Below are 26,758 nucleotides of genomic sequence, written 5' to 3'. Positions count from 1 at the left end.
CCCCTTCCGCTCGACCCCTTGGGGTGATCACAAGGGTTAAGGGTTCAGGTATGTGAACACACCCAGCCCCCAGGTCTGTAACACAGGTTAGCTGAATAAATGAGCAGAGGACGGCACCCAAGTCAGAACGAGAAGGTTCGGGAACCTCTCTCTGGGAACACCTCCTATTGGTTCAGATAGGATTCCAGCTGAGCTCTTGGGAAGGCTGCCTGACTCTAACCCCACATGGCCACGTAAACGATGGTCTGTGAGCCCAGCAAAGCTGTGAGAATCTTGGGGTCCAGAGAGATGGTTTATGGGGCGGGGCATGTAGAGATGGAGCAGGGGCGCCCAGAGAAACCCCAAGAGGCCTGGAGGGTCCTCACTAGGGGAGTGAGAACAAAGCTGGACTTTCTCGGGCCGGTCAAGACAAGGACTGACTGTCAACTTCTTGAGACTTGACCACAATTGGCCCCTCGTCTTCTGTGGTCCTCAGAGACGAGAGCCGTGACCCCGCGGGGACACTTGCTGTTGAACAGGGAACTCTGATTTATCATCCAGAGCCTCTCCACATCACGTTCTAGCAAGAAAGCATAGCTCTCCCGAGCCCTAGTCCTCCACCCACCAAATCTGGCTGGTGGCCACCCAGCAGCTGAGGGTCCATTCAGGCTTTTGTCTAGATACTCATTCATTCATTCATTCATTCATCCACCAGACATTCACTGAGTGTCACGAATGCACCAGGCGTGGTGTTGGTGTGAAAGGGCACACAATTCTCAGTATTGCTTTGTGGTCTAGCAAGAATTGCTAGAACGAATTTGGAAGAAAGTGCAGAGACACATCTAGGAGCAGAAGAGGAGTGTTGACAGTTCACGCAGCCATTCATTAGTTCATTCATTCCTTCATTCAACCTCAAGATGCTCATTAGAGCAAATACGCAGCCTGCCCTTCTGTAATGACACACTGCCCACGAGGGCTGGGACCATCTCTGCCTTGTTCCCTGATGGATCCCCAGGGCCTCCAACTGTGCCCGGCACACAGTAGGTGTTTAATGAATATTCGCTGATTGAGTGCACTGCTCAGGAATTGTTTCTCAAAGGCTGGTGCCCGTGCGACCGTCTCCACCCGGGGCCCACTTCAGATGCATGAGACCCTCCACTTGAGACTCTTCTCACTGACCCAGTACCCAAGGCCGCCACCAAAAACTGAGTTCAACCCTCACTTTTAGCTCCCTTGCCCCTAAGGACCCCACAGCTCAAAAAGGTCAAGACCCTTGGCCACGGTCCAAGACATGGGGAGGGGCAGCACCAGGGTTCAAACCCAGGCCCCCCAACTCTACCACCCCTGCTGTTTCCTCCACCTCTCACCCCGGCAGCCAGGCCCCACCGACGGGGCACAAACTCTTCCCCACAATTCAGCTCAGAAACCTGAAAGGATCACATTTCTCCACCGATGGCACCGAGTGGTTGAAAATCCACGGGGCTCCACGTTGTATGAAAAGATCAGGAACCTCATTAAGCAGAGCTCTGACAGCCTCGTACTTTCTCTCATCCCTCCCCCAACAGGGCTTGTATTTATGCATGAGGCGAGAAAAAATATCCAAGGTGGGCTATGAAAAATCTCCAGCCGCTCTGCCCTCGGTCATCCATCAGAACGCCTCTTATTTAACTCTGCACTGTCGCCTCCTCTCTAATTAGCGGTGGCTTTAATGACCCCCAACCGGCTTTCATCATCAAGTAGCAACTCGGTAGGGGGAGGGAGGCAGGGCTCAGAGTGGTGCTCCTGCAAGGTGGGTGAGGAAGCCAAGTGGAAGGTCGGGAGGCTGGGAGGGCGATGGATGGGGAGCCACCGCTCTGTCAGTGTCGGCCAGGCCGCCCGCTCTTCTTCCCGTCCCTGACAACGGAAATACTTGCAGGTGGGGGCCATTCTGGCGAGAACACAGCACAGTTTTAAGGAGAGGCTTAACCTTCTTCCAACTCCAATGGAGCCCGTCCCTGTTCTGTCACTGCAGGCAGAGGGAACGGCATGTGCAAAGGCAGGGAGGAGGGGCTGCTATCCCAGAGCTGTGAGCAGCCCCAGTGGTGGGTCGAGTGAAGCCATGATAATTACTAACTCCCAGCGCTCACTCCTGAGCGCTCATCAGGTGCTGGGCGCTAACGCTGAGCGTTTTACACTCGTCACCACGCGGCATTCTCACCACCGTGAGATAAGTATCATGACTCCCTTTTTACAGATGGGGAAACTGAGGCTTTCTCAAAGTCTTGCTCAAAGGCACACAGCTGGTAGACAGGCGAGCAGGGATTTGAACCCAGGCTGACTCCACTGGGAAGGCCCTAAAAGGTCACACCAGAGCCTCCACCTACAGATGGGGAAACTGAGGCCCACAGCCAGTGCTCTAGAGAAGAGGTCGGCTCAAGGCTGCACAGCTGGGATATGCATCTTAATCGCTTTTCTGACAACTTCCCAAAGGCAGGAACCGCATCTCATCTTTAATGTCTCGCACAGCTGACTGCAGAGTTTTGCAAACAGTAGGAGCTCAATAAATGTCTGCTGCTCAACTCTGAAGGATATCAAGGTTGAGAATTGCATGGCCTCTGAATGCTGCAACTTTGAATTTAGAAACCCAAGCTCCAGTCCTGGGTCTGTCACCCACTTGCTGTGTGACTTTGTGTGGGTCTCTTTCCCCCTCTGGGCCTTGGCTTTCCAAGTTGTAACATGAAAGAGGTGGACTGGAACGATCAACCAAGGCTCAGAGGCAGCTCTCGGAAGAGGAACTCCACGCCAATGTCCTGCCCATTGGCGACCTGTTTACACTTGCTCCCAGGCTCCAGAACCTTCTGGGCACTTCCTGCCAAGATGTCTGCAGTGGGTGGGGGAGGCAGCTGCCTCAACACGGCCCCTTTATCCATCCCTCACCCTCCCCAGAGCAGAAGGCAATCACCAAGAAGAAAAGAACAGACTCCTAGCTACTAATTGAGGAATTACAGATGCTAAATTATAGGTGTGCCCAGGGAAGGGCCGTTTCTAGAAATCAGGCTGGTGAGTGACAGGAATGTGGCCTGTTGGATAATTTCTGGCTTTGGCAGAAAGCAAACATTTGGATGCAGAGCGCAAAGACACAGGAAGAGGAATTCAACAGACCGTGAAAAATATCTTCGAATGCTAGGAAATATGCCCCCAGCCCTCTTGTGTGACAGGTCGTAACTAGAAGGACAATAAGGCACTGACTCTATGCTGAGTGCCGTGCTGGGGCACCTGACCAGCATCTCGTGTCATTCTCATAACCCTATCAGTAGACATTATTCTCTCCATTTCGTAGCTGAAGAAAAATGCTTTATCAGAGTGGAAAAAGTTGCCCCAAATTACACCAGGAATCAAAGGTTATTTCACCCAAAAGTTAGGAAATTCCAAGGTCCTGCTGCCAATGTTTTGGCGTCACTCAGAGTCTGCTGGCTAAGGCCACGTGGGTACCGACGGGCTGCCAGGGACCTCAACTCACATCTCTCGGCTCCCACGTCAGACTCCTACCATCCACATCAGTGGTTCTCAACTGCGGGCGATTCTGCCCCCAGGGGACATTTGACAAAGTCTGGAAACACTGGGCAGAGGCCAGGGGTACTGCTCCACATCTTACAATGCACAGGACAGCCCCCCACCACAAAGAATGATCAGGACCCAAATGTCAATGTTGCCGTGGGGTGAAAGCCTGGTCTACACCCCAGCGCCCCGCAGGAGAGGCATGCCAGGCCCCTCGGTCCACTGCCCTGATTGGGAGGGACAGGAAATGAGGCAGACCTGGGCTGCAGTCCAGTTTGTGAACGAGGAGACTTTGAGCAGGTCACGTCTTGTCCCCGAGCCTCGGTTTTATCATCTGTAAAATGGGGGTAACGAAAATAATACCTGCCTCATGGGGTGGCTGCAAGGATGTGATAAGATAATGTGCTGGCATACAGTAGGTGCTCAAGGTGTGTGACTCTTAAAGTCTTAACTTCCCCACCTGTGAAATGGGACAACAGCCTCTGCCTTGGTGCAACTCTCGAGCTTTTTCCCCCTGACACTAGTTCCACAGAAGTCACCTTTGCCCAGGTGGCCTCGCTACAAGATGCAAACAGCCTGGAGAGGCAGCGGCTGTAGAGAGCCACTGGACCAGCAGTGGACTTTGCATGAGCAAGAAATAAGCAATTTGGGTGGGTGGAGGGTGGGGGAAATGGGTGCAGGTAGTCAAAAGGTACAGACTTCCAGTTATCAGATAAATAAGTCCTGGGGATGTCATGAATAGCATGGTGACTATAGTTAACAATATTGTATTGTATATTTGAAAGTTGCTAGAAGAGTAGATCTTAAAAAGTTCTCATCACGAGAAAAAAAATTTGTAACTACGTGAGGTGATGGATGTTTAAATTTATTGTGGTGATCATTTCACAAATTATGTATCTGTCAAACCATTATCTTGTACACCTTAAACTAATACAACATTATATGTCAATTATACCTGAAAAAAACTAGGGGAAAAAAAACACTTCAAAAAAAAATATCCAGATTGGAAAGAAAGAAAAAAAGGAAACACTCTGTGTTGAGAGTTGAGAGTTGGCAGTTTGTTAGTGCAGCCTAACATCCCCTAATCTGACTCATACATCCAAGTTGCAAGGAGAATAACAGCAGCTAACATTTATTATGCACTTTCTAGGCTCCAGGCACTGTGTTAAGTACCTCAGAGGGAAACTGAGGCTCCTAGAAGTAAAGTCACCTGTCCAAGGTCCCAAAGCTAGTTAGAGGCAAAGCTGGGATTCAGACTCAGATCTGTCTGAAGGGAGAGCCAAGCTCTTAAGTGGATTGACCTAATTCTACCTGTATCCTCCTTTTTTCCTCAATCCAGAAAGCACAGGCAAGGGTACCAAATCTATGTTTAAAAAGCAAAAGTAAAAACTGTTCACAAACTTTGCAATTTTTGATTCTTGGCGATAGCTTATGTTTTAGGATCCTCCCTTGAGTGGAGAAGGGCAGTCGGAAAGGACTCCTTTGACCTAGAAACCAATGCTGGAAAAAGCCACTCCTGCACACCACGCTTACGGCCCAACCTTTACAGTGAATGTTTGATGAGTTAAATGGGGGGCTGAGCACTTAGGATCATGAAATGGATTCCATCCTGTGCCAGGAGCTTCACGCCAACTCCTAAAAGGGTGAGGTGCTCACAAGCCCCTGGGACCCTGAACCCAGGCTGGCCGAGCAGCCTCCTTTATGAGGAAGAACCCCTGAGCCGGGAACACCAAGGGCTCCCACATTACAGACCTTGGGCAGCTCACCTGAGTTCTTCCCACCTCAATTTACTCATCTGTGAGATGAGAGACTAAGTACACCCCTCGGCCATCCTCAGACTGTTTGCTTTGGTGGGTATAAATGAGAAGAAACTTGTATTAGTTACCCATGGCTGCGTAACAAAGAGCCCCACAACTTAGTGAACCGAAACAACAGACACTTACTATCTCTTGCATTTTCTGGAAGTCAGGGATCTAGGAGGGGCTTAGCTGAGTGGTTCTGGCTCACGATGCCTCATGGGGCCGGACTCGAGCTGTTGGCGGGGGGGGGGGGCCAGTTTCAGCTGCAGGATGGAGGATCCACTTCAAGCTCACTCATGGGGCTGTCGGCAGTTTTGGTTCCTTGCTGGCAGCTGACTGCTGGCTTCGGTTCCTTGCCAGGTGGGCCTCTCTACAGGGCTGCTCTTGTGCCCTGAGGACATGGCGGCTGGCCTCCCCCAGCGTGAGTGCTCCCAGAAAGGGGAAGAGTGCCTGGGAGGGGAGCCACGGTGTCTTTTGGAACCTGGTCTCAGAAGTGACACCATCACTTCTGCTGTGTTCTATTGGTCGCACAGACCAACCTGGTACAGTGTGGAGGGGACTTCATGACAGGGTGAACATCAACAGGTGACAATCACTGGGGGCCAACGTGGAGGCTGCCTACTAGTGTCTGAATGTGCCTTCGAACTATTAAACACTAAACAGATGAGGATGATGATGGAGATGCTACTACGCACCAGCACTGTGCTAAATGTTACATGTGCAGCACCTCGATATAATCTCACCATAGCTGTGGAGTGATGTAATATTATGGGCCCCATTTTACAGAAGAGGAGACAGAGGCATAAAGAGACTAAGTGGCCTTTGACCCAAAGGCACACAGCAAATGAGAGGCAGAGCCAGGACTCACACCCACAGCTCCCGGACGCCACAACTCACTCTTTTACCAAACAGTGGGCTGCTGCAGCTGGCCTGTCCTAGCTCCCCAGAGACAACCGTGACATTTTCAGGAGCCAGCTGTTAAACACAGCCATTATGAAAAATTAAATTACATAAACTTACAATTAAATAAATCGTATTAAAAGCAAAGGTAAGAAATATTCAAATTGCATCACTTCCTAATTACCACATTTTACCATTACCTATGGTCTTGAGGTCACCTATGTGCATTGAATCTGGAGTTTCCAAATACTATATAATCATGATGCCCTGCACATCTTTTCCCAGCTCTGTGTGCAATGGCGGCCAGTACGTAGCTTGCAACTGGCCCTGGGGGTAGACTTTACACCACAGGAATAGGAAAATGCTACATCCAAAGACTCGGGTGTTAAACACTTACCCCAGACCACTGCAACTAACCCAATAGATCATTTCCTCTCTTAAGGAGTGATTTTGATGACTCCTTGCTAAAGACATCATTCTCATTCTTCATGAAATCCAAAAATACAGCATTCTCTGTGATATGTATCAATCCAGATTTCCTTCCTGAAATTTCTGACTTCCTGATGAGGAAACAAGAGGGACTTGTCTGAACCAAACATCTGAGATTTGAAAACGCTGAAAGATGGGGAGAAAGTGAGAGTCACAGAAGGCCCTTGGATCACGAGGACGGAAAGGAGCCTGTTTAAACCTGGACCTCTCAGAGGTCCAGACGAAGGAGGGCAACCCAGAGTGACTCCTGAGAGCCAAAAATATGGGAAACGACCCAATGTCCAGACAGGGGGGCTCATAAACTACGGAGCACGCAAACAGCAGCATGTTGCATGGGGATCAAAAATGGTGTTTACTAAAGACATTTAAAATCGTTACTTTTTTTTAAAGAGTAGAAAGAGACAGAAGGTTGGCAATTTTGTCTGAGAGGGGGAGGAAAAAAGACAGGAAGGAAATGCATTCGAATGCCAAGAGTGGTTTTCACCGATGTTAGAAGAATGGGTGGATTTTGTTTTTGTTAAGTTTTTCTGTACTTTCCAAGTATGAAGTGAGCATACCCCACTTTTTCCCTCGGGGGGAGGGGAGAGGAGATCAACATGATTTCACACAAGCAGAGCCTGTGGAGCAGCCAAGCCCTTTGTCCTGCCCTGCCCGTCACTCAGGTCTCTCCCAGAGGCACCACCCCAGCCTTTGGCCCTGCTGGATCCATGAAGGGCCCATTGTTCTCCGGTGATACCACTCTGCTGCCTGGAGGGTGAAAAGGCAGACCTGAGATTGGGTGCGGCCAGCCCGAAAGAAAGCGGCCATCCCGCCTGTGGGCCTGCCCATCCACAGCATAGCAGAGGCAGCAACTTCACGCTGGCCTCGGGGGCTGCACTGAAGTCCAACAGCCCAGCTCCACGCCCTGAGCGGGGCTGAGGCCGGGGCACCTGGCAGGTTCTGGGTGGGCAGTAGCAGGCAACAGACGGCAGGAGATGGAGGAGGGGTCACGGTAGCCGGACACCAGTCCCCTGAACCCAGGTCTCCAGGAGGAACGTGACAACCTCTGCCCGGCACACACTAGGCCCTCCCTCCCTACCAGAGCTCTCAGGCCCATCATGACGGGGCCTCTGCTCACCTCCCCGAACTCCTCGCCTACCCGCTCTCACTTCCTCACTCTGCTACAGCCGCCTGGCCTCCCTGCTCCTCCTCAAACATGCCAGGCACAGTCTTGCCTCAGGGTCTTTGCATTTGCTTTTCCTGCTGCCGGTATGTCCTTCCTCCAACCTTCTCAAGCCTCAATCCCTCACTTCATTCAGGCCTCCTGAGAAGACTCCCTGATCCCTCTTCCTAAAGTACAGTCCCGCCAGTCTCCCACCCTGTAACAGTTTTCTTCAGAGCCCTAACGATCATCTGAGACTATCTGTTCATTCATTAGTCGACTTCTTTGTTTACTGCGTCTCCCTGTTCCTGTGAGCCCCGAAAGGGCAGAGACCCTGTCTGTCTCATCCTCCACTCAGCACACTGAGGCCCTGGATAAAAAATTCTTAATGAATGAGTAAATGGTTTTCATCACCACTACATCTCAGGTTTTCCATCCTGCCCTCTACAAGGAAAGAACCCCAGATTGCCCTGGGCTAGAATCTTGTTGTCAACTCTTAGAAGGTGTGTACCAGGGCCAAGTCACTTATCCTTTTCTGGCCTCAGTTTACCCATCTATGATATGGGTGGACACCAGAGTAAAGGAGAGGGGATTTCAGGGAGCAGACATGACCTAAGCTCCTAGACGTGCCGGATGGTGTTCCAGGCAATGGCGATACCTAGGTGAACCAAGTGGACCAAATCACTGGCCCTCACAGGCCTTACGTTCTAGTGGAGGAGACAGAGAACAAACAAGTGAAACGAAGTTAGTACAACTCAGACAAGCACCTGGAAGACCTTAGCAGGGGATGGGTGGAGAGAAACATGGTGAGGATTCCCCCCAGCCTCGGCTGTCGGGAAGCCTCTCTGAGGAGGTGGAGAGACAAAGAGGAGCATCCCAGGCAGAGGGAACCATGGGGGCAAAGGGCCCAGGTTCAGAAGGAGTGTGCGTTGACTGATGAAGAGCAGGAGGTCAGGGTGGCAGGAGTGGAGTGAGCACGGAGGACAGCAGTAAGAGCTGAGGTCAACAGGGAGGCAGGGCCCAACCCCACAGGGCCTTGCAGGCCGCAGTGAGAAGCTGGGGTTCTCTACATCTGGGGTGAGGCAGGGGAACGACTTGGCCCCTTGCGTGCTGGGTGGAGAATGGACTGGAGGGGAACGGGCTAGAGTGGAAGCTGTGAGGGGAGGTAGTGGACAGAACAGTGGCCCCCAAAAGATATGTCCACATCCTCACCCCAGGCACCTGTGAGTGTGACTTTACTTGGAAAAAAGGTCTTGGCAGACATAGTTAAGGATCTCAAGCGATCATGCTGGATTCTCTGGTGGGCCCTAAATCCAATGACAGTGTCCTTGTAAGAGACCGAGGAGAAGACCGAGAAGAGGAGAAGGCCACATGAGGACAGTGGTGGACACTGGAGTGATGCGGCCACGAGTCAGGGAAGCCTGGAGCCTCAGAAGCTAGAAGAGGCAAGGAAGGATTCTCCCAGAATTCTAGAGACTGAGGAGGGGGAGGGCCTGACAGCACCTTGCTTGTGGACTTCCAGCCTCCAGGACCATCAGAGATAAATTCCTGCCCAAGTTTGTGTTAATTTATTAAGGCAGCCTTAAGAACCTAATACAGAGAGGGCACCGAGTGAAACCAGGGCTTCTGAAGATGAGCGCTGTAAACATCCCTTTTCTTTCAAATTCTCTCCCACTTGCTAAAAAGAAAGGGAGGGGTAGGTGCTTGCGTGCGTGCGTGCGTGCGTGCGTGCGTGTGTGTGTGTCTGTGTGTGGCGGAGGGCGGGGGGAGATGCTGAGCCCTGCTGAATATTTTAAGTATCCATTTCAATCCATAATTGACGCAGAACCAAATACTCCCACTCAACCTCCGGCTGGAGGACTGAGCACTGGCACAGGCGCCGACGCTTACAGAGTGAATCCTCAGTGTAGGGCGAGGTTGTGGGCCCAGCGAGGTCCCAGCCTCACCCAGCCTCACCCATCCCCGCTGTGTGGCCCCAGGTCTGTGACTTCACCTCTCTGTGCTTAGGATTGCTCATCCACGAAATATGGGGCTGCAGCCCATTTGCCTCAGGGGCAGCTGTGCAGATTCAGAAGAGCAGTTCCTGGCAAGTAGGAGGTGCCCAATGTATGTCGGATCCCCGCTCTTCTTGTGCTGGGGGGAACACTCTGGCTACAATTACTGTCCCCCAAACCAAATTATACACAGCTGTGGTTCTCAACTAGGGATGGGGCGGGGGGGGGGGGGCGATTTTGGCCCCAGGGGACACTTGGCAATGTCTAGAGACATTTTTGGTTGTCACAGCTCGGGGGTAGGGTGAGGCCAGGGGTGATCCTACAAAGCAGTGGACAGCCCCCTGCCCACCAAAGAATCATCTGGCCCAAGATATCAACAGTGCTGAGGCTGACAAGCTGATATACAGCAGGATTTTGATGTTACAGTCAGGCCCTTGATATTTTAAGGCAGTTCTCTCATTTTCAGCACAAATATTACACATTTACATGCTGGCGTGTTTTATTCTCTGCCTCCTGACAGCAGCTCTAGGAAGGCAGGAATTGTCTGTTTTGTTCACAGCCATTTCCCCAGTGCCAGCGCCCTGGTGGGTGCTCAACAAATACGGGAGGAATGAAAAGGTGAGTGAATGAGTGAAGACACACAAACAACGTACACCTCGTGCTCAGCGCAGGGCCTGGCGCACGGTAAACGCCCATGGAAGGTCGGCCAGTTCTCATTGTCTTTCCTAAGGCACCAGTCTGGCCATTGGCGGGTGGGACTCACATCCACGGAGTCTGAACCAACCACCGCCCCAACCCCAGAAGTGATGTGAAATACACACTCATTAAGCACTTCCGGTATGCGGGTGCTTACAGGTGCCAGGGCCGCGCTGGTTCTCACTCTATCCCACTGGACCACCCACCAGACAAGTCCCAGGGGAACCCCATTTTACAGATGAGGACACTGAGGCCGAAAGAGGCAATTTAACCTGCCTAGGGTCACTCTGCCCGTGGACGGTGGCCTGAGACTCGAACTCGAGTCTGTTCTAGTCCAAAGCCCTCTTGGCAGAGCATCCCAAGGCCCCTGGGGATCCCTCCTTCCCACTTTTATTCCAGCCTCAGCCTCCGTGGCATTGCCATTGTTCCTGGGTTCTGGAATTTTCTGTCTGGCCTCTACGGGGTGGCGGAGTCCACCTAGTCTGCCGGGCTTCGTTCTCAGGCTCACATGGGGCTGTGGCACAATGTGCCTCTTCCTGCCTTTGTCGCTCAGAGACAATGAACCTGTTTTCCCTCTTCCCCTCTTTTCTTCCTAGGACGGACGCCGAGGCATGCCATTAGCAAATTATTTCCAGGCTGGCTTTGGAAAACATTTCAGGGCACGCCTTTGCCGGCTCCTTTGTGCCTGCGATAGATTCTTCTACCCTGCCCGGAGTAAACAGAGCTCGGGGCAGGAGCTGGAACTGTACGGATTACTCAGATAAATCACGTACAAGTTCAAGTCTAAAGACTAACACCCTGTCCCCTCCCAGCCCCAGCACGAATACTGCCCGTCGTCCCAAACTCCTAAGTAATTGTCTGTGGCTTTAAAACATCTCCTCCCATAAAACAAATATTTAAGTGAGGTCCCCGAGTAAAAGGGGCATGTGTGGATTTTCCAGTTCACTGGGGATCTTTGAGGCAATGGTTTGAGAGAAAAGGTTTGGCTGTCGCAGTAGCTAACTTTTAAGGCACATGTACCATATGCTGAGCACAGCCCCACGCATCACATGTTTCCTGGCACGGTGATGCCCATAAATGATCATCATGGGAAATGTAAACATGAGATGGTGGTAATCCCCGCTTCACAGAGGAGGAAGCAGAGGCCCAGAGAAGGGGGGAATCTACCCAAGGGCACACAGCGAGGAAGTGGCACGGCCTGGCTTCAAATCCAGGCCTCCGCAACAGAGCATGTGTTCCCATCCCAGTTCTGCCCTCATCCCGCCATCAGAACATCGTGGTACCCAACCAAGAGATGCATTTCCAAGCACGCGTCTACCACGTGCCCGGGACTGTGGTGGGTGCCCATTTCAACCTCTTGATGCCCTCAAGTTCTCCCCATTTGACAGAAGAGGAAACTGAGGCTTGAGAATGGGTCAAGTTCCCTCGGCCAGGACGTGGCAGAGTCCGATTCAAGCTCTCAACCCCAATGCCAGCTAGTGCCCACCACTCAGCAGATGCCAAATGCCAAATGGGAAGGAACCTGAAGCCCAGGCTTATTTAGCATGTGCTACCACGGCTGGAGGCGCTGCGAGGTAACAGTGAACCGCAGAGGGGGCCACGGCCCTCCAGGGCCTAACTGCACTCATTCGTTCACCAAGCTGGGGAGGTGGGTCCTGTCGGCAGCACTGACACATTACACAGGGCAGCGAGGCCCGGCGGATGGGATGCCCAGGCTCACACGGCTCCGCGGGTGGGAGACCAGAGTGTTACCAAGCCCCACACCCTTAACTGCATTGCCAGAGAGGGAACACGCGTGAGAGAGAGGGGCAGAGAGACACACACACAGAGATGGAGACAGAGGGAGAGAAAGATTGAACAAGAGGCCTTCTCTCCCTGGGCCAAGTCACCCCTTCCAGAGGCTGGGGTGGGGGATCTGCCTCATGAATTCAGGCCCCGCTGATTTGTCCTAGGCCACAAAGCAGCACAGACCCATGAGAGAAGGAGATGTCATATTAATGAGACACATGTTTGCACCCGACCGCTCTTGTTGCTGTGTGACCCCAGGAGAATCACGGCACCTCTCTGGGACAACCGAAGGGATGCTGGGTCCCTACGCCTTGAGAGCAGGTGTCAGTGTTTAGAAACCTCGAGGGCACAGAGGGCCAGCTCAGAGCCTGGTGCACCCCACGACTCCATCCCCAAACGCTGGGTCCCATAATGACCATCAGAACTCGTTGAAAGGCTGAACCCAGCGGAGCAGCTGGCTTAGCCCTTCCCCTGTCTTCAGTCTCCTGCGAACTGGGCCACACAGTCAGGTGGCAGAAGTCTCCCATGTGAACACGCCAGGCCCGCTCTTTGAGTTTAGTCCTGATCAGCGATGTGGGCTTCCTTGAAGTTACCAGGAAGGCCTGGAGAAAGCATTTCACCAGGAGCTTGACTGGAAAGAGCCCTGAGTGGGGGTCAGAGCCTGGGGTTCTGGCCCTGGCTTTGCCACTCACTCGTTGTGCTACCCGACACAGGTGGCTTTCCCTCTCTGGGCCGGTGGCCACCTCTCTAAATCACCACGACAGTACTTGAGATTGATTCCGCATGATCCCCTAGCAGGATGCAGGCCGAGTTTTTAATCATTAGATGTGATTCCACCCTGGTCCCCAAGCCCCATCACGCAGGCCTGAGAGACAGAGGAACCCCAGGACCCCCCTTGGGGCCCCCATCCCGTCCACTCACACCCAGGCCCAGGGTCACGGGCCAGCAGGCAAACCTGCCACCACCTCGGATGATCAGATAAGACCTCACAATTCCGCTTGATGATAAGACGGCAAAAGCCCCAAGTCGACACACACACGACAGGGACACTCAGTCACCCAGGGAGGGTGAGAGGAGACACAGCAGGTGCCAGCTGAGCCTCCCTAAAAACAGGGGAGGACGAGCACACGTGTCAGGGGCCGGGTGGCGGCACTTACAGATAAGTCAACCGGCGAAGCTGGCCCGAGCGCGTGCCGGCCCGTCCACGCGGACGCTGAATCCGCTGTGAACTCCCTGACCCCTCAGGGAGACAGGGTACCTCCCCCATCAGGGGAATCACCACCACCTGCCCTTTCCCAGGCTCGGGGGAGGGGAACAGCTGGGCTTGGGTGACAATCATTCTGCAAGAGGCAACTTCCCTGGCTGGATCTAGGGGACCCCCTTCCCACCCAGGGGGGCTCTGGAGGGGAGGACTTTTTACTGTTGTTTTAATATTTCCAAAAAAATATAATAAGCTTACAATATCCGGCGGCTCCGAGTCCGTCTGCCTCTTCCTCAAGGAGGAGAACCTCTGTTGGCTGCGAGCCGAGAAGCGCCGGAAAGATTCGCGACTCCGGGAAGCAAGGTGTCGGAAGGACGAGGTGCGCTTGAAGGGGGTCCGGCCACCGGGCTCTCCGCTCGTCCGGTCGTGGCCCACCGTGGTGGTCACCAAATTGAGGGCCTCCTGGAAGGACCTCCGCACGGTGCCCATCCACTGGGTCATGTGCGTCTGGGCCACCGAGAGCTTGTCTCCCAGGTAATCCATGGGGCCGGGAGGAGAGGGGGCCGGAGGAGAGAGAGGGAGCAGAGCCTCGGAAACGCGGGGGTCCTCTCCCCTCCTTCTACTTTGCGCTCATGGAAGTTCTGGGCTGGCTTGGAGAGAAAACCCAGCTGCCCTCCTCGGCCAAATCAAGAGTAAATAAACATCGCTGAGCCAGCAGCCGGCCGCATCCGTGGGTCTTGCTCCGAATTGGGTGGCAGGTCAGGGTCAGGCTGGGAGTCCGCCCCCCGGAGTTGCAAAGTCAACACGCTAGGAGGTCCAGCATCCAGTGTCCGGCCGGGTGACGAGGAGCTCGGAGGGACCGGGCGTGACAGCCCCGCGAGGTGGGGGAGGAAGAGGCGGTGGCTCTGGCACCCTCGTCCTCACTGTCCCCCAGGTAGGCGGCCCCTCCGCGGCGCACACTGCAAGGACCCGGTGCGCAGGCTGCCGCCCGCTGCTGCCCCCTGCCCCGCTGCCCACAGCTGGGCCCCCCGCACCTGACCCATGCAGGTTTCCCGTTCTCCAGCCGGAGCTCCCAAACCTGTCGGCAGGCAGGCAGCTAGCTCATTTCCGGAGGCAGCCACCAGGGCCCCCGGGTCCCCTGGCTGAGCAGCCCAGGATGACATCAGTCCCCGTCTTATCGAGGGGCTTCGCTGCCCAGGAATGCAGGAGGGGCCTCGGGGAGGCGGCCGCCCAGGGAGCTGACGTCCGCCTCCATTTTTTTTTCCCCCAAGTCCCAACTCGCTCACCGTCCCGCGGGGCTGACGGCGACTTCACGTGCCTGACAGCCTACCCGCCCTGTGCCCTCGCCGCGGGCGCACGGGGAGACGCAGCTGCACGTGTGCGCACGCGGGCGCCCGTGTGCATGTGTGTGGAGAGCTGGCAGCCCCGGGGAAGGCTGGAAGGGTGGGAAGCCGCGGCTGCCTCTGGGGTGACAGGCAGCGGCTCGGGACCTCCAGCCGGCTGTCAGCCTGTCTCCCTCTGGTGGTCCGTTTCTCTGTCAGCTTCTCAGGCTCGCTCTCCGCCCTCTCCCTGTGTCTCAATTTCCACTTGTTTGTCTCTGAGCTTGTGTGTGTGTCTCTCTCTTTCTCTTGCCTTTCCAGCCTTCTCTCCCTCCCTCCCTGGAAGGCAACACCGAGCCAGGTGAAACAGCCCCTGAGTCCCCCAAGGAAGGAACTGGGCTGGGCTGTGTTTCAGTGCAGGCAGGGTTGCCATGGCAACCGCGGGGCACAGCATCTGCCCCATCCTGGGCGGGCGGGCTCTATACGGGAACAACGGGAATGGAGCAACGGGAATGATTCACGGTTTAGTTGGGTCACATGAGCGCCGGGTTTTAACCCTTGCGGAGCTGGAGTGGTTGGGGGTGGGGGGAGATGAGGAGATGAGACAGCAGCATCCGAGACGGGAGGGGTGCTCGTCGGGGGCTCTCAGACAGGGCCTGCGCGGCCGGATCCTGGAGGGGAGGCACACTTGGTGAGGCAGCTTTCTTTCCAGCAGGGGTCCACGCCCCCCTGTTACAGAGGAGGAGACGCAGACTCCGAGACGTGGACTCACGTGCCCAAGCTCACACAGCAGGGCACCACCGGGCACGGGCAAAGGCTGTCCCTCCACCGTTTTCTGGGTCGGACACGGCGCCCGGCCCAGAACTGGAGCTCAGTAAATATTTATTGTTCGAACACCGAGTCCAGCACTGAAACCTTGATCGGTGTGACTGCATCCCGAGTGCCCTCCCACCCATGTCACCTCAGCGTGGAACAAATATTTGCTCCCGAGACACTGACAAAGGGCCTCAGTTGAGAAAGCTTTTCACGAAGGTGTCTCTGACAATGCAGCTGACACAGATCTTCTCTGGATGCCCAGTCCCTATGGCTGTTCATTCACTCATTCATTCATTCATTCATTCACGTAAACATTCAGAGACTGCCTGCTCTGGGCCAGGCACTGGACACAGAGACTGGGAACGGTCCCTGCTGCTGCGGGCTCACAGACAGCAGGACACCGTCATGGTGGTTAATATTTATGGAGAGTGTAGCTGAGTCTCCAATGCCATTCTAAGTGCTCACAGGAATTCACTCGTGAATCCTCGCATGAACCCATTTGACAGAGGAGGAGACTGAAGCCCAGAGAGCTGAAGTCATCTGCCGAGGTCATCCCAGGTGGTAGGCAGCCTCCAAGATGGCCCCCAGTGGTCCTTGCCCCGTTCTTCACACCCTGGTGTGGTCCCCTCCCACGATGAATCAGGGTTGGTCTGTGTGCCCACGAGGATAAGACAGAAGTGACAGTGTGTGACTCCCAAAGCCAGGTCATGGAGGGCATCACAGCTCCCACCTTGCTCTTAGATCACATGGGGGGCAGCCAGCCGCCACATTGGGAGGACGCACAAGCAGCCCTACGGAGAGACCCCCACCAGCAGACAACACTAACTTGCAGCCACGTGAGTGAGCCACTCAGGCAGTAGACCCTCCGTCCCAGGTCAAACCCTCAGATGACCGCTGCCCTGGCCAACACCTTGACTGCAACCCCAGGAGAGACCTGAGCCAGAGCCAGCCAGCCAAGCTGCTCCCAAACTCCTGACCACAGGCGTCACAAGAGAGACAACGCCCAGAGGCAGGACAGGGCCTGGCCCATCGGGACACCACGGGCTGGAGCCGAATGAGGGGAGACAGGAGAGGGCGACAAGGGGCTCTCACGGCAGCCTGCGGGTCCCATGTTACGATGCACTGCCCATCGTGCAGAGGAGAAACACGCACGGGGCCCTACCCACCACCCAGACAGCCTCCCGGGGCCCAGGGCTTCCGGCCCCCGGGGTCTGCCCGTTGTCCTCACGGAGCGTCCGCAGTCAGCCTCCAGCAGCAGCAGGCCGCTTCGCAGCCCTGCTCCCTCAGCCGGCGGGCCAGGACCTTCCAGGGCGGGAGCAGACACGAGAAGGCGCGGGTCCTCCCCGCCCGGCTCCGGGAGAGCCGCACCAGAAATACCTCAAGAGCTAGAAAGGGACGCGGCTTTTTTAACAGACCGTCTGGACACAGAGGCGGGAAGTCTCCTGGGAACCTTCAGGAGGAAAAAAGTTAAATCAAACCAGCGAGCAAAACACCTTTAAAATAACGCTACCCAGTGTTGGCCAGGCTGTGGTGAGCGAGACACGCATGTCGTCAGCAGGCGGAAATGGAAGTCGCTATATATCTCACGGAGGGAACTTAACACCCAAGATCGAAAGCCTTAAAAGTAACGGCCTGCCAGTTAACAAGGGACACCCCAAACTGTAGGGCTGACGTGGACGGGTGTCTGTAACTTACTATGAAATGTAGCAAAAAAAAAAAGGACGGATGGATGGTTACATTTTTAAAAAGCAAATATAGCAAAATGTTAGCAATTACAGAATCTAGCTGGTGGGTATACACGTGTTCCCCGTACAATTTTTCTGTATTTTGAAATTTTTCATAATAAAAGGTTGGGGGGGGCGGTGTATCTGCCTTTTTTTTCCCTGCAGCACCACATCCAGCCACCTGCCTTTGGAAATGAGAAGGATTGACACAAACGTTTTGCTACCAGGATGTGCATCAGTCATATACGTACATATATGTCATATAGTAAGAACCTAACTGTCCAACAAAAAGCGACGTGCTCAGCACCAAGCCGTACTGAGGTCAGAGGCAAAAGCAAGTATCAGTCACACCGACCCTGTCTTTATTTATAATGTTGATAACTGTTCATCATGGATTTTTGCATTAATTTTTATTTTTTAAGAAATACAGCACTACAGTATTATTTATCTTGATTACCGACTTTTTCCAGTGCCCCCTTATATTTTGCACCCTACCTGTGTCCTCAGTCAACTTGCCCTGGTCCCGGCCCTGGATTTGCTAAATCAATATAGTATCGTGGTTAAGAGTTTGGAGACCTCCTCTAGCTCTTACTAGCTGTGTAACCCTGAGTAAGATACCTAACCTCTCTGATTTTTAGAGGTGAAATCATGGAACTCATCATTGTCGTTGATGCTACTGGTACCACTTACTGTGTGCCAGGCGTTCTATTACGTCATTGCTCCTCCCAACAACGAAATGAGGTTTGTACTATGATTATGACGCCCATTTTACAGACGGAAAAACTGAGGCAGAAGGTAGTTCAGAGACCAGCCCAAGGGCACACAGCTATGAAGTGGCGGAGTCTGCTGCCCTCAGCCTCGCACCTTTGACAAGGTAGAGGATGTCCCGGATGGAAGACAGGTGTCCGGAAAAGCAGAGACCACGTGGCAGGCAGGATCACGCAGTTCCGCCTCCTCCCACAAGGGGGCGAGGGGTGCAGCATGAGCTGAAAGCCAGATTGCCGGCTTGCCCCCTCACTGCTCCCCTGAGGACAATGTGGTTTGAAAGTGTGACTATAAAAAGCGTCGCTCCCTGAAAACTGGGGCAGCACAAGCACTGTGCCCCCAGAGGACTCCTTCTGCAAACTCTTCTGTTCTCTCCAGGAAACTCTGGGGACGTTGCTGAGCCTCAAAAAGGAAAGAAAGCCATCTCCTTACATAATTAATCCAAAAAATGCTGGAGAAACTGTGGAGATCCGGGACACAAATGGGAATTGTATCCACCATGCGAGGCAGGGCCCAGAGATCACCGTTTCCAGACAAGCGTGTGCAGTTAGGGAAATCAGAACGTCGGTCATTCCCTCATTCAACAAACATTCCCTGTGCAGTTATTTTGTGTGAGCTCTGTGCTGGACTCTGATCCTCAGCCATTAAGTGGGGAGGTTGTCCCATCTGACCATCTCAAACCTGAGGCTACACCCTTTTCTTCCCAAAATCTGATACAAACATGCACACTCTGGAGAATCCTTGGCCCAATGGAAGAAAAAGCCAGACAAAAATGAACAATTTCAATACAAGTGCCAAGGGTCATGATGGACAAGTGAATAACAGGCTATGGGAACATAATTGGGGGAAGTGAAACCCAACTGAGAAAGTGGCGAGTTGAGGAAATAAAAACAAAGGGAAGATGATCATTTATTGAAGATCTACGATTGGAAGAGGGGAATCTGGGTGGGGTTTTGAAGGATGAATAGGAGTACTCCAAGAAGGCTGAAAGAGAGAACAGCATGTGCAAAGGCCGGAGGGCATGGCCATATTCAGTCTTGCCTCTGGGCTTTTGCACATGCTGTCTCCCTGCCTAAGGCTGCCTTCCCCTATCCTCCCACCTCTACTGGACCTCCCTCCACCCCAAGACCACCTTCAGCAAACTTCAGCCCTTTCCAAATTTCCCCCAGGAGGTCTCACTTATATGACCCTCTTCACATCCTTCTTCCCCCAAAATTGGACATTCCAGGAGGGCGCATCCTGGCCCTAGAAATATACTAATATTACGTTGATGAGGAGAGTGGTGCAGTGGAAACAATAATGAGCATTAACTGAGGATTTACTGTGGGCTGGAACTGGTTACCCACACCTCCCCTCATTTCATCCTTGCAACACCCCTATACGGCGAGTCCTGCTATTAATTATCCCCAGTCTGCAGAGGGACAGAGGTTTACAGAGCTGAGGAGACTTGCTCTAGGTTGCTGAGCTGGCAGGTGGGGCTCTGGGACTTGAACCCAGAAAGCCCACCCCCTTCTGGGCAGAAGCCAGACTCTTCCCACCCCTCTAAGACCCCGTAAAATGGCCAATTCTGCCCCACGCCCCATGCACGAGGGCGGTGACTATTCTACACACTTCCCTGGGTTGTCCCCAGGCCTCCTGGGTCAGGTGAGGTCTGCAGAAGGACTTGCCTGGCTGTCAATCAATCAGTCTCCTTTCTTGCCAGCTGGCCTGGAGACTTCTTCCTGGGACCCCGTGTGGGGAGGGCTGACTCACGGACCCAGCTCACACCTCTTTTCTGTCCTCCTCGGATGGAGCAACGCTTTTGGAGGGCGGGCGGATGGCTTGGGGTCTCCCTCCAAGGCTCCATCTTTCATCCCCTTCTCTCATCATCAAGAAGAAGAGACCATAAAGCCCACTCGCTTCAAAAGGTTGTGGTTAAGAAGCAATTGACGTCACTCTCGCTCGGCACATAGAAAACACTCAATAAATGGCAGCTGCAAGGGATGATAACCATCATGTTCTAAGTCATGTCATCTCAGTGTTCAGACAAATCAGATCCTAGACGGTCAGAACCGGAACGGCCAGTGGAGACAGACCTAGGCCAACCTTCTCATTTCACTAAGAACGAGGCCCGGGTGGACGGCTGTCCCAGGCCCCACAGTCTATCTGTGGACAATTCCCATAGGAGTCACTCACTATCCGGACCTTGACAGGGTCTCTGGCCTCATGTCCTACCTGTTCCCCCAGCTCCTCTCCACTCCAGCCAAACTGGACCAGTCCTGGCATGCACCACGCTGTCTCTTGTTTGGCTCTTTGCACATGCTGTTCCCTCTGGCTAGCACACCATTCCACCCCTTCCTCACTTGGTCGGCATCTATCGTCCTTCACAGTTCAGCTTTGGTACACCCTCCTCCCAGAAGCCTCCCCTGATTCTTCAGGCCCACGGGGGCCGCCTCTGGGCTCCCACCCTGCCATGTTACCCCCACTGCATTATAGGCACGCTGGGCTGGAACTCAGTTGACCCATGAGTCTCCCCACTGGACTGAGCCCACGGGCGGCAGGGCCGTGTCCCATGCACCCCCAATTCTCAGCTGCAGCGCTCGGCAGGCACTCAGTGTGCCTACTGTGTGAAAGGGAGGGATCACTGAGGCTTGAACCCCAGGCGTACAACTGCCAGCGTCCCCTCACTAGGCTTGTTTCCAAGGCAACAGGGACAAGAATTCTATGGGGAAGAAAAAAAAACCAAAACAAACAGAAATGACTTGATCTTACAAGTCAATCCCAGGTTATTTATAAACCAAGCCCAAGACTATTCCCTTGTGTTGATCTATCACATTCTTCTTCAAATCGTCATTATAATGACCTAAGATGCCCTTACTGAACATTGGGAGGGGAGAAAAAAGTCATCTGGAAAGGGACTCTTTCTAGAAACAGCCAGGAACTCATCCCCCTTCTCCATCAGGCCCCACCCTGAGCTCCAGTGGAAGTGGCATTTTCCACGCTGGGGACAGTCGGCCGTGTGCCCGCCTGGCGTGGCCAGGCCAGTCTGTAGTTACAGCCCCTTCGAGGAGCCGGCATCTAATGAAGCGGCGCCCAGCTTCCTCCAAAATGCAAACAGGAGGCCGAGGGCCCTGCCCGATTCAGCCCGCTGGGCTGCCCGCTGGCCCTGGGACACCGCCACCCTCTCCTCAGGGGTCCTGGGAAGGAGAGGGGGACCTCACGGGAGTCTCTGTCTGGTCGCCTTGCCTGGGGCTGCTCTACACATTTCTTTCCACCACGGCAGCTGAATTGCCACATTTTTGGATCAATTAGCAAAAGAAGCAAGATGTTCTTGGGGAACAACAAATTAGAACTGGGACGAGGAATACATCATGTCCCCTACGACGTTTATTCCTGAGCAGGGAGCTTGCTGTGCTTGGCTGAACGGCCGCCTAAGCAGCGCCCAAGACTTTAAGGATCTCCACGAGGATAACGAAAGAAGATAAGGACAAGCAGAAGGCTCCCTCCCTCCCCTCTGACGTCAACAAGCACTGATTGACCACCTACTGTGTGCCAGGCGCTGGGAGACAGAGCCCCGACCCCCGGCCCCCGGCGCGGTTGTATTTGGGCGCCGCAGTACGTGCGCTAACGTATCCCAGGAGTTCTCGTTTGCTGAGGACCTACTGTGCGCCCTGTCCCCGCCCTGACCTGTGCAACCCGGGAAGGTTGTAATCGCCATCGCACAGCCCGGGAAACGGAGGCTCTGAATGATGAAGCCACTCGCCCACGGGACGTGGCTGCTGCCTGCAGAGCCAGGACTCAAAGCCGGTCCGGCTGAGCCCACAGCCTGTGCTCCTAACCACCAGGCCACCCTCCCCAGGCAGCACCCCCGTTCATGTCAGACAGAAGCAGCATTGTGGGGTGCAGACGTGGTCACGGAGCCAAGGCCTCCCGCCGTGTCCCTCCTTCCTCCTGTCCACTTCGCTTCCTCAGACTCGGGTCACCGTGAACCCCAAGTGCAGCCTGATCGTGACGAGCACAGGGTTCCCGAGACGGCCTCGGGGACCCCTCCTGCCCTCAGTTCCCACCACGGCTCAGCCACACAGGCAGCTCCAAGACCGGCAGGTCCGGGCGGCCTTGGAGGGCACCTCGCATCCCACTCGCCCCGAGGACCCGGGTATGAGGCCCGCCAGGCTCCGCGCCCAATGACTGGGGGTCCCCCAGGCAGTGTCCCCTCCCCTCTGGGCACTGATTCCCCAAGAGAGCGGCACCGGAAGATCATGGGGAAGCCCAGCTCAAAACCCCAGGCCGCCCCCTCACAGGCCACCCGACCCGGCCCTGAGAGAAGGCAGCAGACCGGGTTCAATGCCCGGTGGCCCTGGGCACCCACGTGGCCTTCTCTTGCCTGAGGCGCCTCATCTCACAGATGGAAACTGTGACACCTGCCCCCAAGGTGGGCACAAAGGGAGGCAGGATGGCGTCACATTCTGACGGGGATGCCCACGGCTGGAGTGCCCACATTTTGGAAACAAACTTACGAAGAAAAATGGCCTCCCACAGGCCAAATCAGCGTGGATTCAAACACGGCCGGGGCACAGTCAGTATTTCCTAAGCACCGACCGTGTGCCAGGCCCCATGCCATCTCACGTCATCCCCTCAGACACGGTAATGGGCAGAGTTCCTGGGACTGACTCCTCGCTGTGTGACGCCGGGCAAGTGGCTTGCCTTCTCTGAGCCTCTCCTTTCTTGTCTTTAAAATGGTCTTCCCAGGTGGGGCAGAAGGTTACGTGATGTGTTTTCTGACGGTCTCATGAGAGCAGACCAACGATCCCCATTGTACCGATGAGGAAACTGAGGTGGAGAGAGCAAAGGCTGAAAGCTGCACAGCAACTTAGCGGCAAAGTCTGGCTGGGAGGGCTGTGCTCCCAACCACCCTCTCAGCAGCTGTGGCTCAGTGGCAAGGGGGCAAGGGGACAGTGGGGGCTCGGGAGCCTGCGCCTCTGGCCCCCCACGCCCACTCCCAGCATTCCCAGCCCTCAGCCCTTGGTGGCCCTCCTCTCATCTCAAAGCCGCTGCGAGGAACGGTCCCCACTTGCCGACGCCTCTCTCGACCCGGCTGGAGGTCTCTTCTCTTCACACGGAGAGCCCCTCCTCTGTGCCGCACACGCTGTGCCAGGTGGGGAGGGCAGGGAGTGGGGTGGCCAGGCAGCCCTGGCATTCTAACACAGGCGTGTCGCCCCACAGGTCCCCATAACAGCCCACCTGGTGGGCACAAGGCACGTTCCAGCAGCCTCGGAGTCCTGGACCTCGGGCTGGCCTGAGGTCCAGCCTTCCAGAGCCCCCCGCACCAGGGCAATCAAGGTGAGACCCCACTCCCTCCACCAGCTGCCCCACACTGACTGCAGCCCCCACACTGTGACGCTCTGTCTCTGAGTCTTAGCACCGCAGAGAATCCCTCCCTGACCTCCCAACACAAAGGGGCTGCCCAGACCCTCTCTGTCATAGCTCCCTTTCATTTACACATTAACACTTCTCATGACCTGGTATTTTATCCCCATCATTTGTGTAATATTCTCTCTCTAAGGAAGGCTCATGAGAGAAGAAACAGGGCTGTCTTCTTCTCTGCTATTGCCCCTGTGCCTAGCACAGTGGCAGCTCTCAGAAGTGTTTGTTGAATGAATGGGTAAATGAACGAAGGAAAGAAGGAAAGAAAGGACGATGTCCCCCCACTCCAGGAAGCCTTCCCAGCATCCTCCCCACTCAGTTCAGTGCCTCCTCTGGGCTCCCCAGCCCAGGGGCTCCCCACCCCAGTGTTCTCCTCGCTGTCCTATAAGGGCCCATTCCCACACCCCTCGCCCACTGGCTGTGGACAGGGTGAAGGGCAGGGCTGTGTGGATTCCATTCTGCGTCTCCAGGGTCTGCCCTGAGGCCGGGCACACAGCAGGCGGCTCAGCATTGCAGCTAAAGCTTATCGAGGCCCGACCACACAGCAGGCCCTGGCCCAGTGATCTGAATCTGATAATTCACGGCCTCTTCAGCCTCACCTTGTAAGGAGGAGGACCATCTTATACCCATTTTACAGACAAGGGAAGTAAGGCTGAGAGAAGGCAAGCTACCTGGCCAGTGTCACACAGCAAGGACCCTGTGCGACCACTGCACCATAGTCCTCCAGCCCGGGCCTCCCGTGAAAAGGGGGCAGGGAGGAGAGGGAGGGGGATGGCATCAGCCCAGGGCAGGGATGGCCAGAAGCTCCTCTCCAGGTTGGTCTCTCAGTTCTGCAAGATCACAAGGAGAAGGAATTAAGACCGAGGACAAAGGAGTTCCAGTTTCCCTGGATTGGGGTGAAACCGGGCCTGTACCCACAAGGTTACACGGGAAACAAAGTAACCAAGTTCTCAGAGCTTGCCTTGCAGAACAGCAGGAGCACGGCTGATAACAGAGTAGCTTGCTGACAGACCGCCCCCACCCCCCGCCGGACTAAGAATCCTAAGAATCTCTCAGGAGCCTTGAGAGGCTACAATGACATTGTAAGCTTCACACGTCACAGACTTAAGATCCACCGCAGGCAACACATAGAAGCCCCCCGAATCTGCACAGGCGGCCCACGAAGAAATACGCCAGACAGTCACCCCTGCGCAGAGGACTCTCAGAGCTTCAGCCCCCGGGGCCACCTGCTCCGCTGCCCGTCTCATTCTCACGATGTGCTTTGGAAAAATGCTTAGAACTGCACGTAGGAAGCTAATCTGTGACCGGTAGAAAGAATAACTTGGTAGCAGAAAATGTATGTCCTCTGCCAGACTGTTCCTTCTGCCCCAGATAAGGAAGGAACTGAGGGTTTCTAGACTCCTCAGGACTGTGGCATTCAGCCGATCCGCTGCAGAGAGGCGCCCGGCGTTCTGCGGTCATCTACCAGCCGACACTCCTGAGCCCCTCCCCAACCCCGTCTGCCTTATAGAGTCATTTCCAAATCAGTTCCCCTTTAAGATGGGATTTTTTAGGACGGTACTCCACCGTCCTTCCTCTACCACTGCCTGCTTGGCCTTTCATCCTGCGGTGAGCAGATCGAGCCCTTGCTCGGTAACAGGAGGACATTTATTGAGCACCGACTATGTGCCACGCATTAGGCCATTTACACACATCCTCACGCAGCCCTCATCATCCCGTAGAGGAGACATCACTCTCCTCAAATCTTAAAGACACACAGGGTCCTCGTACCCGCCTCAAACTCACTCAAGACAATTGGGCATTGGGAAACTAATCAAAGAACTGGCCCAGAAAAATATAGCCATGAACAGCGTTCTTCCTTCCTGGCCAAGCCCTGAAAACGCTGGCTACTCACTTCCCACTCTCTGTTGCGGCAACGGCACGGGCATGGGACCAAATCCTGGCCAACGGGATCTGGAGGGAAGTCGGCTGGGTGGACTACAGGGAGAATTCTTCCTCCCAGTGTACCCCCTCTTCCTTGGCTAGACGTTGTCAAGTCTCCCTGGGATGGCTGGAACTGTGGCAGCCATTTTGGGACCATAAGGAGACAAGATGCTGAGGAGAGAGTAGGAAGACGGAAAGCACCTGGGTTGACCCACTAATCCAGGATGTGGCAAACTTTTGTAAAGGGCCAGATAGTAAATATTTTAGGTTTTGAGGGCCACATGTGGTCTCTGTCACATATTTTCTTTTTTTATTCATTCTTAGCTCACACGCCAAAGCCTGATGAACCCTGCACTATATTCCCCCTACCACCAGGTGAATTATATGACGTAACACATTTCCTTACCGTCCGACCCATCTTTATGGGGTCTTTTGCTACATTTTCACTGATAAAACGACAACGGTGTGCCAAGTGTTGGAGAGCAAGTGAGGCAACTGGAACTCTCAGGGGACGAAGTGCAGAAGAGCACAACCACTCTGGAAAGCAGTTTGGCAGTTTCTTAAAAAGTCAACATACCCCTCCCGTGTGATCCCGCCATCTCACTCCTAGGTATTTACCCAAGAGAAATGAAAGCATGTGTCCATACAGAGACCTGTACACGAACGTTCACAGCAGCCTTACTCCTAAGAGTCAAAATGTGGAGTCAACCCAGATGTCTGTGGCCAGGTGAAGGGCTACACGCACTGGTGCATCCCTCCGATGGGACAGTCCTCAGCAACAACAGGAGCGAGCTGTTGATCCCACTACAACACGGGTGGGTCTCAATACGATTATATGGAGTGAAATTAACCAGATAAAGTGCACGGAGTGAATGATTCCACGTATATAAAGATCTAGAAAATGCAAACTAATCTACAGTGACAGAGAGCAGGTCAGAGGTCGCCTGAGGGCAGGGATGGGGGAGGGAAGGACTGCGGAGGGGGACTGGGAAACTGCGGGGGGGATGGATATGTTCACTATTTTAGTTGTGGTGATGGTTCCATGCGAATATACATATGTCAGAACTCATCAAATTGTACTTTAAATATGTACAATTTATTGTATGTCATTATATCTCAATAAAGCTGTCAAAAAAGTCTTAACAGTGGTGGCTCTTACAATAAGCAGAGTTCTGGGGGAAGGGACCCTCAGGGGTGGGTAAGTCTTGGCCAAATGGGGAGGGAAGGGGAGCCTGGGAAGCCAGAGGCCCCCCCCAGACCTGTGTGTCCCGGGTGACGGCTGAG

The 26,758-nt window shown here is 54.3% G+C and overlaps 1 protein-coding gene across 4 annotated transcripts in view; it reads right to left on the bottom strand.

The window, feature by feature from the left end:
• KIAA1671 (KIAA1671 ortholog) overlaps positions 1–26,758 on the bottom strand; it is a 138,263-nt gene that overhangs the window by 52,680 nt on the left and 58,825 nt on the right. The window contains exon 1 of one of the 4 annotated variants that reach the window (XM_058531663.1): positions 13,783–14,782. The exons of the other annotated variants lie outside the window; for them this stretch is intronic. Within the exon in view, the coding sequence (XP_058387646.1) occupies positions 13,783–14,067 (285 nt within the window). The 5' untranslated portion in view covers positions 14,068–14,782. Of the gene's footprint in view, positions 1–13,782; positions 14,783–26,758 lie in introns of those variants that run through there. 4 annotated transcript variants of the gene reach the window in all.

This window comes from Diceros bicornis, chromosome 35 (assembly GCF_020826845.1).
Source record: "Diceros bicornis minor isolate mBicDic1 chromosome 35, mDicBic1.mat.cur, whole genome shotgun sequence".
Lineage (NCBI taxonomy): Eukaryota > Metazoa > Chordata > Mammalia > Perissodactyla > Rhinocerotidae > Diceros > Diceros bicornis.
This window is presented reverse-complemented; position numbering and strand designations above follow the sequence as displayed.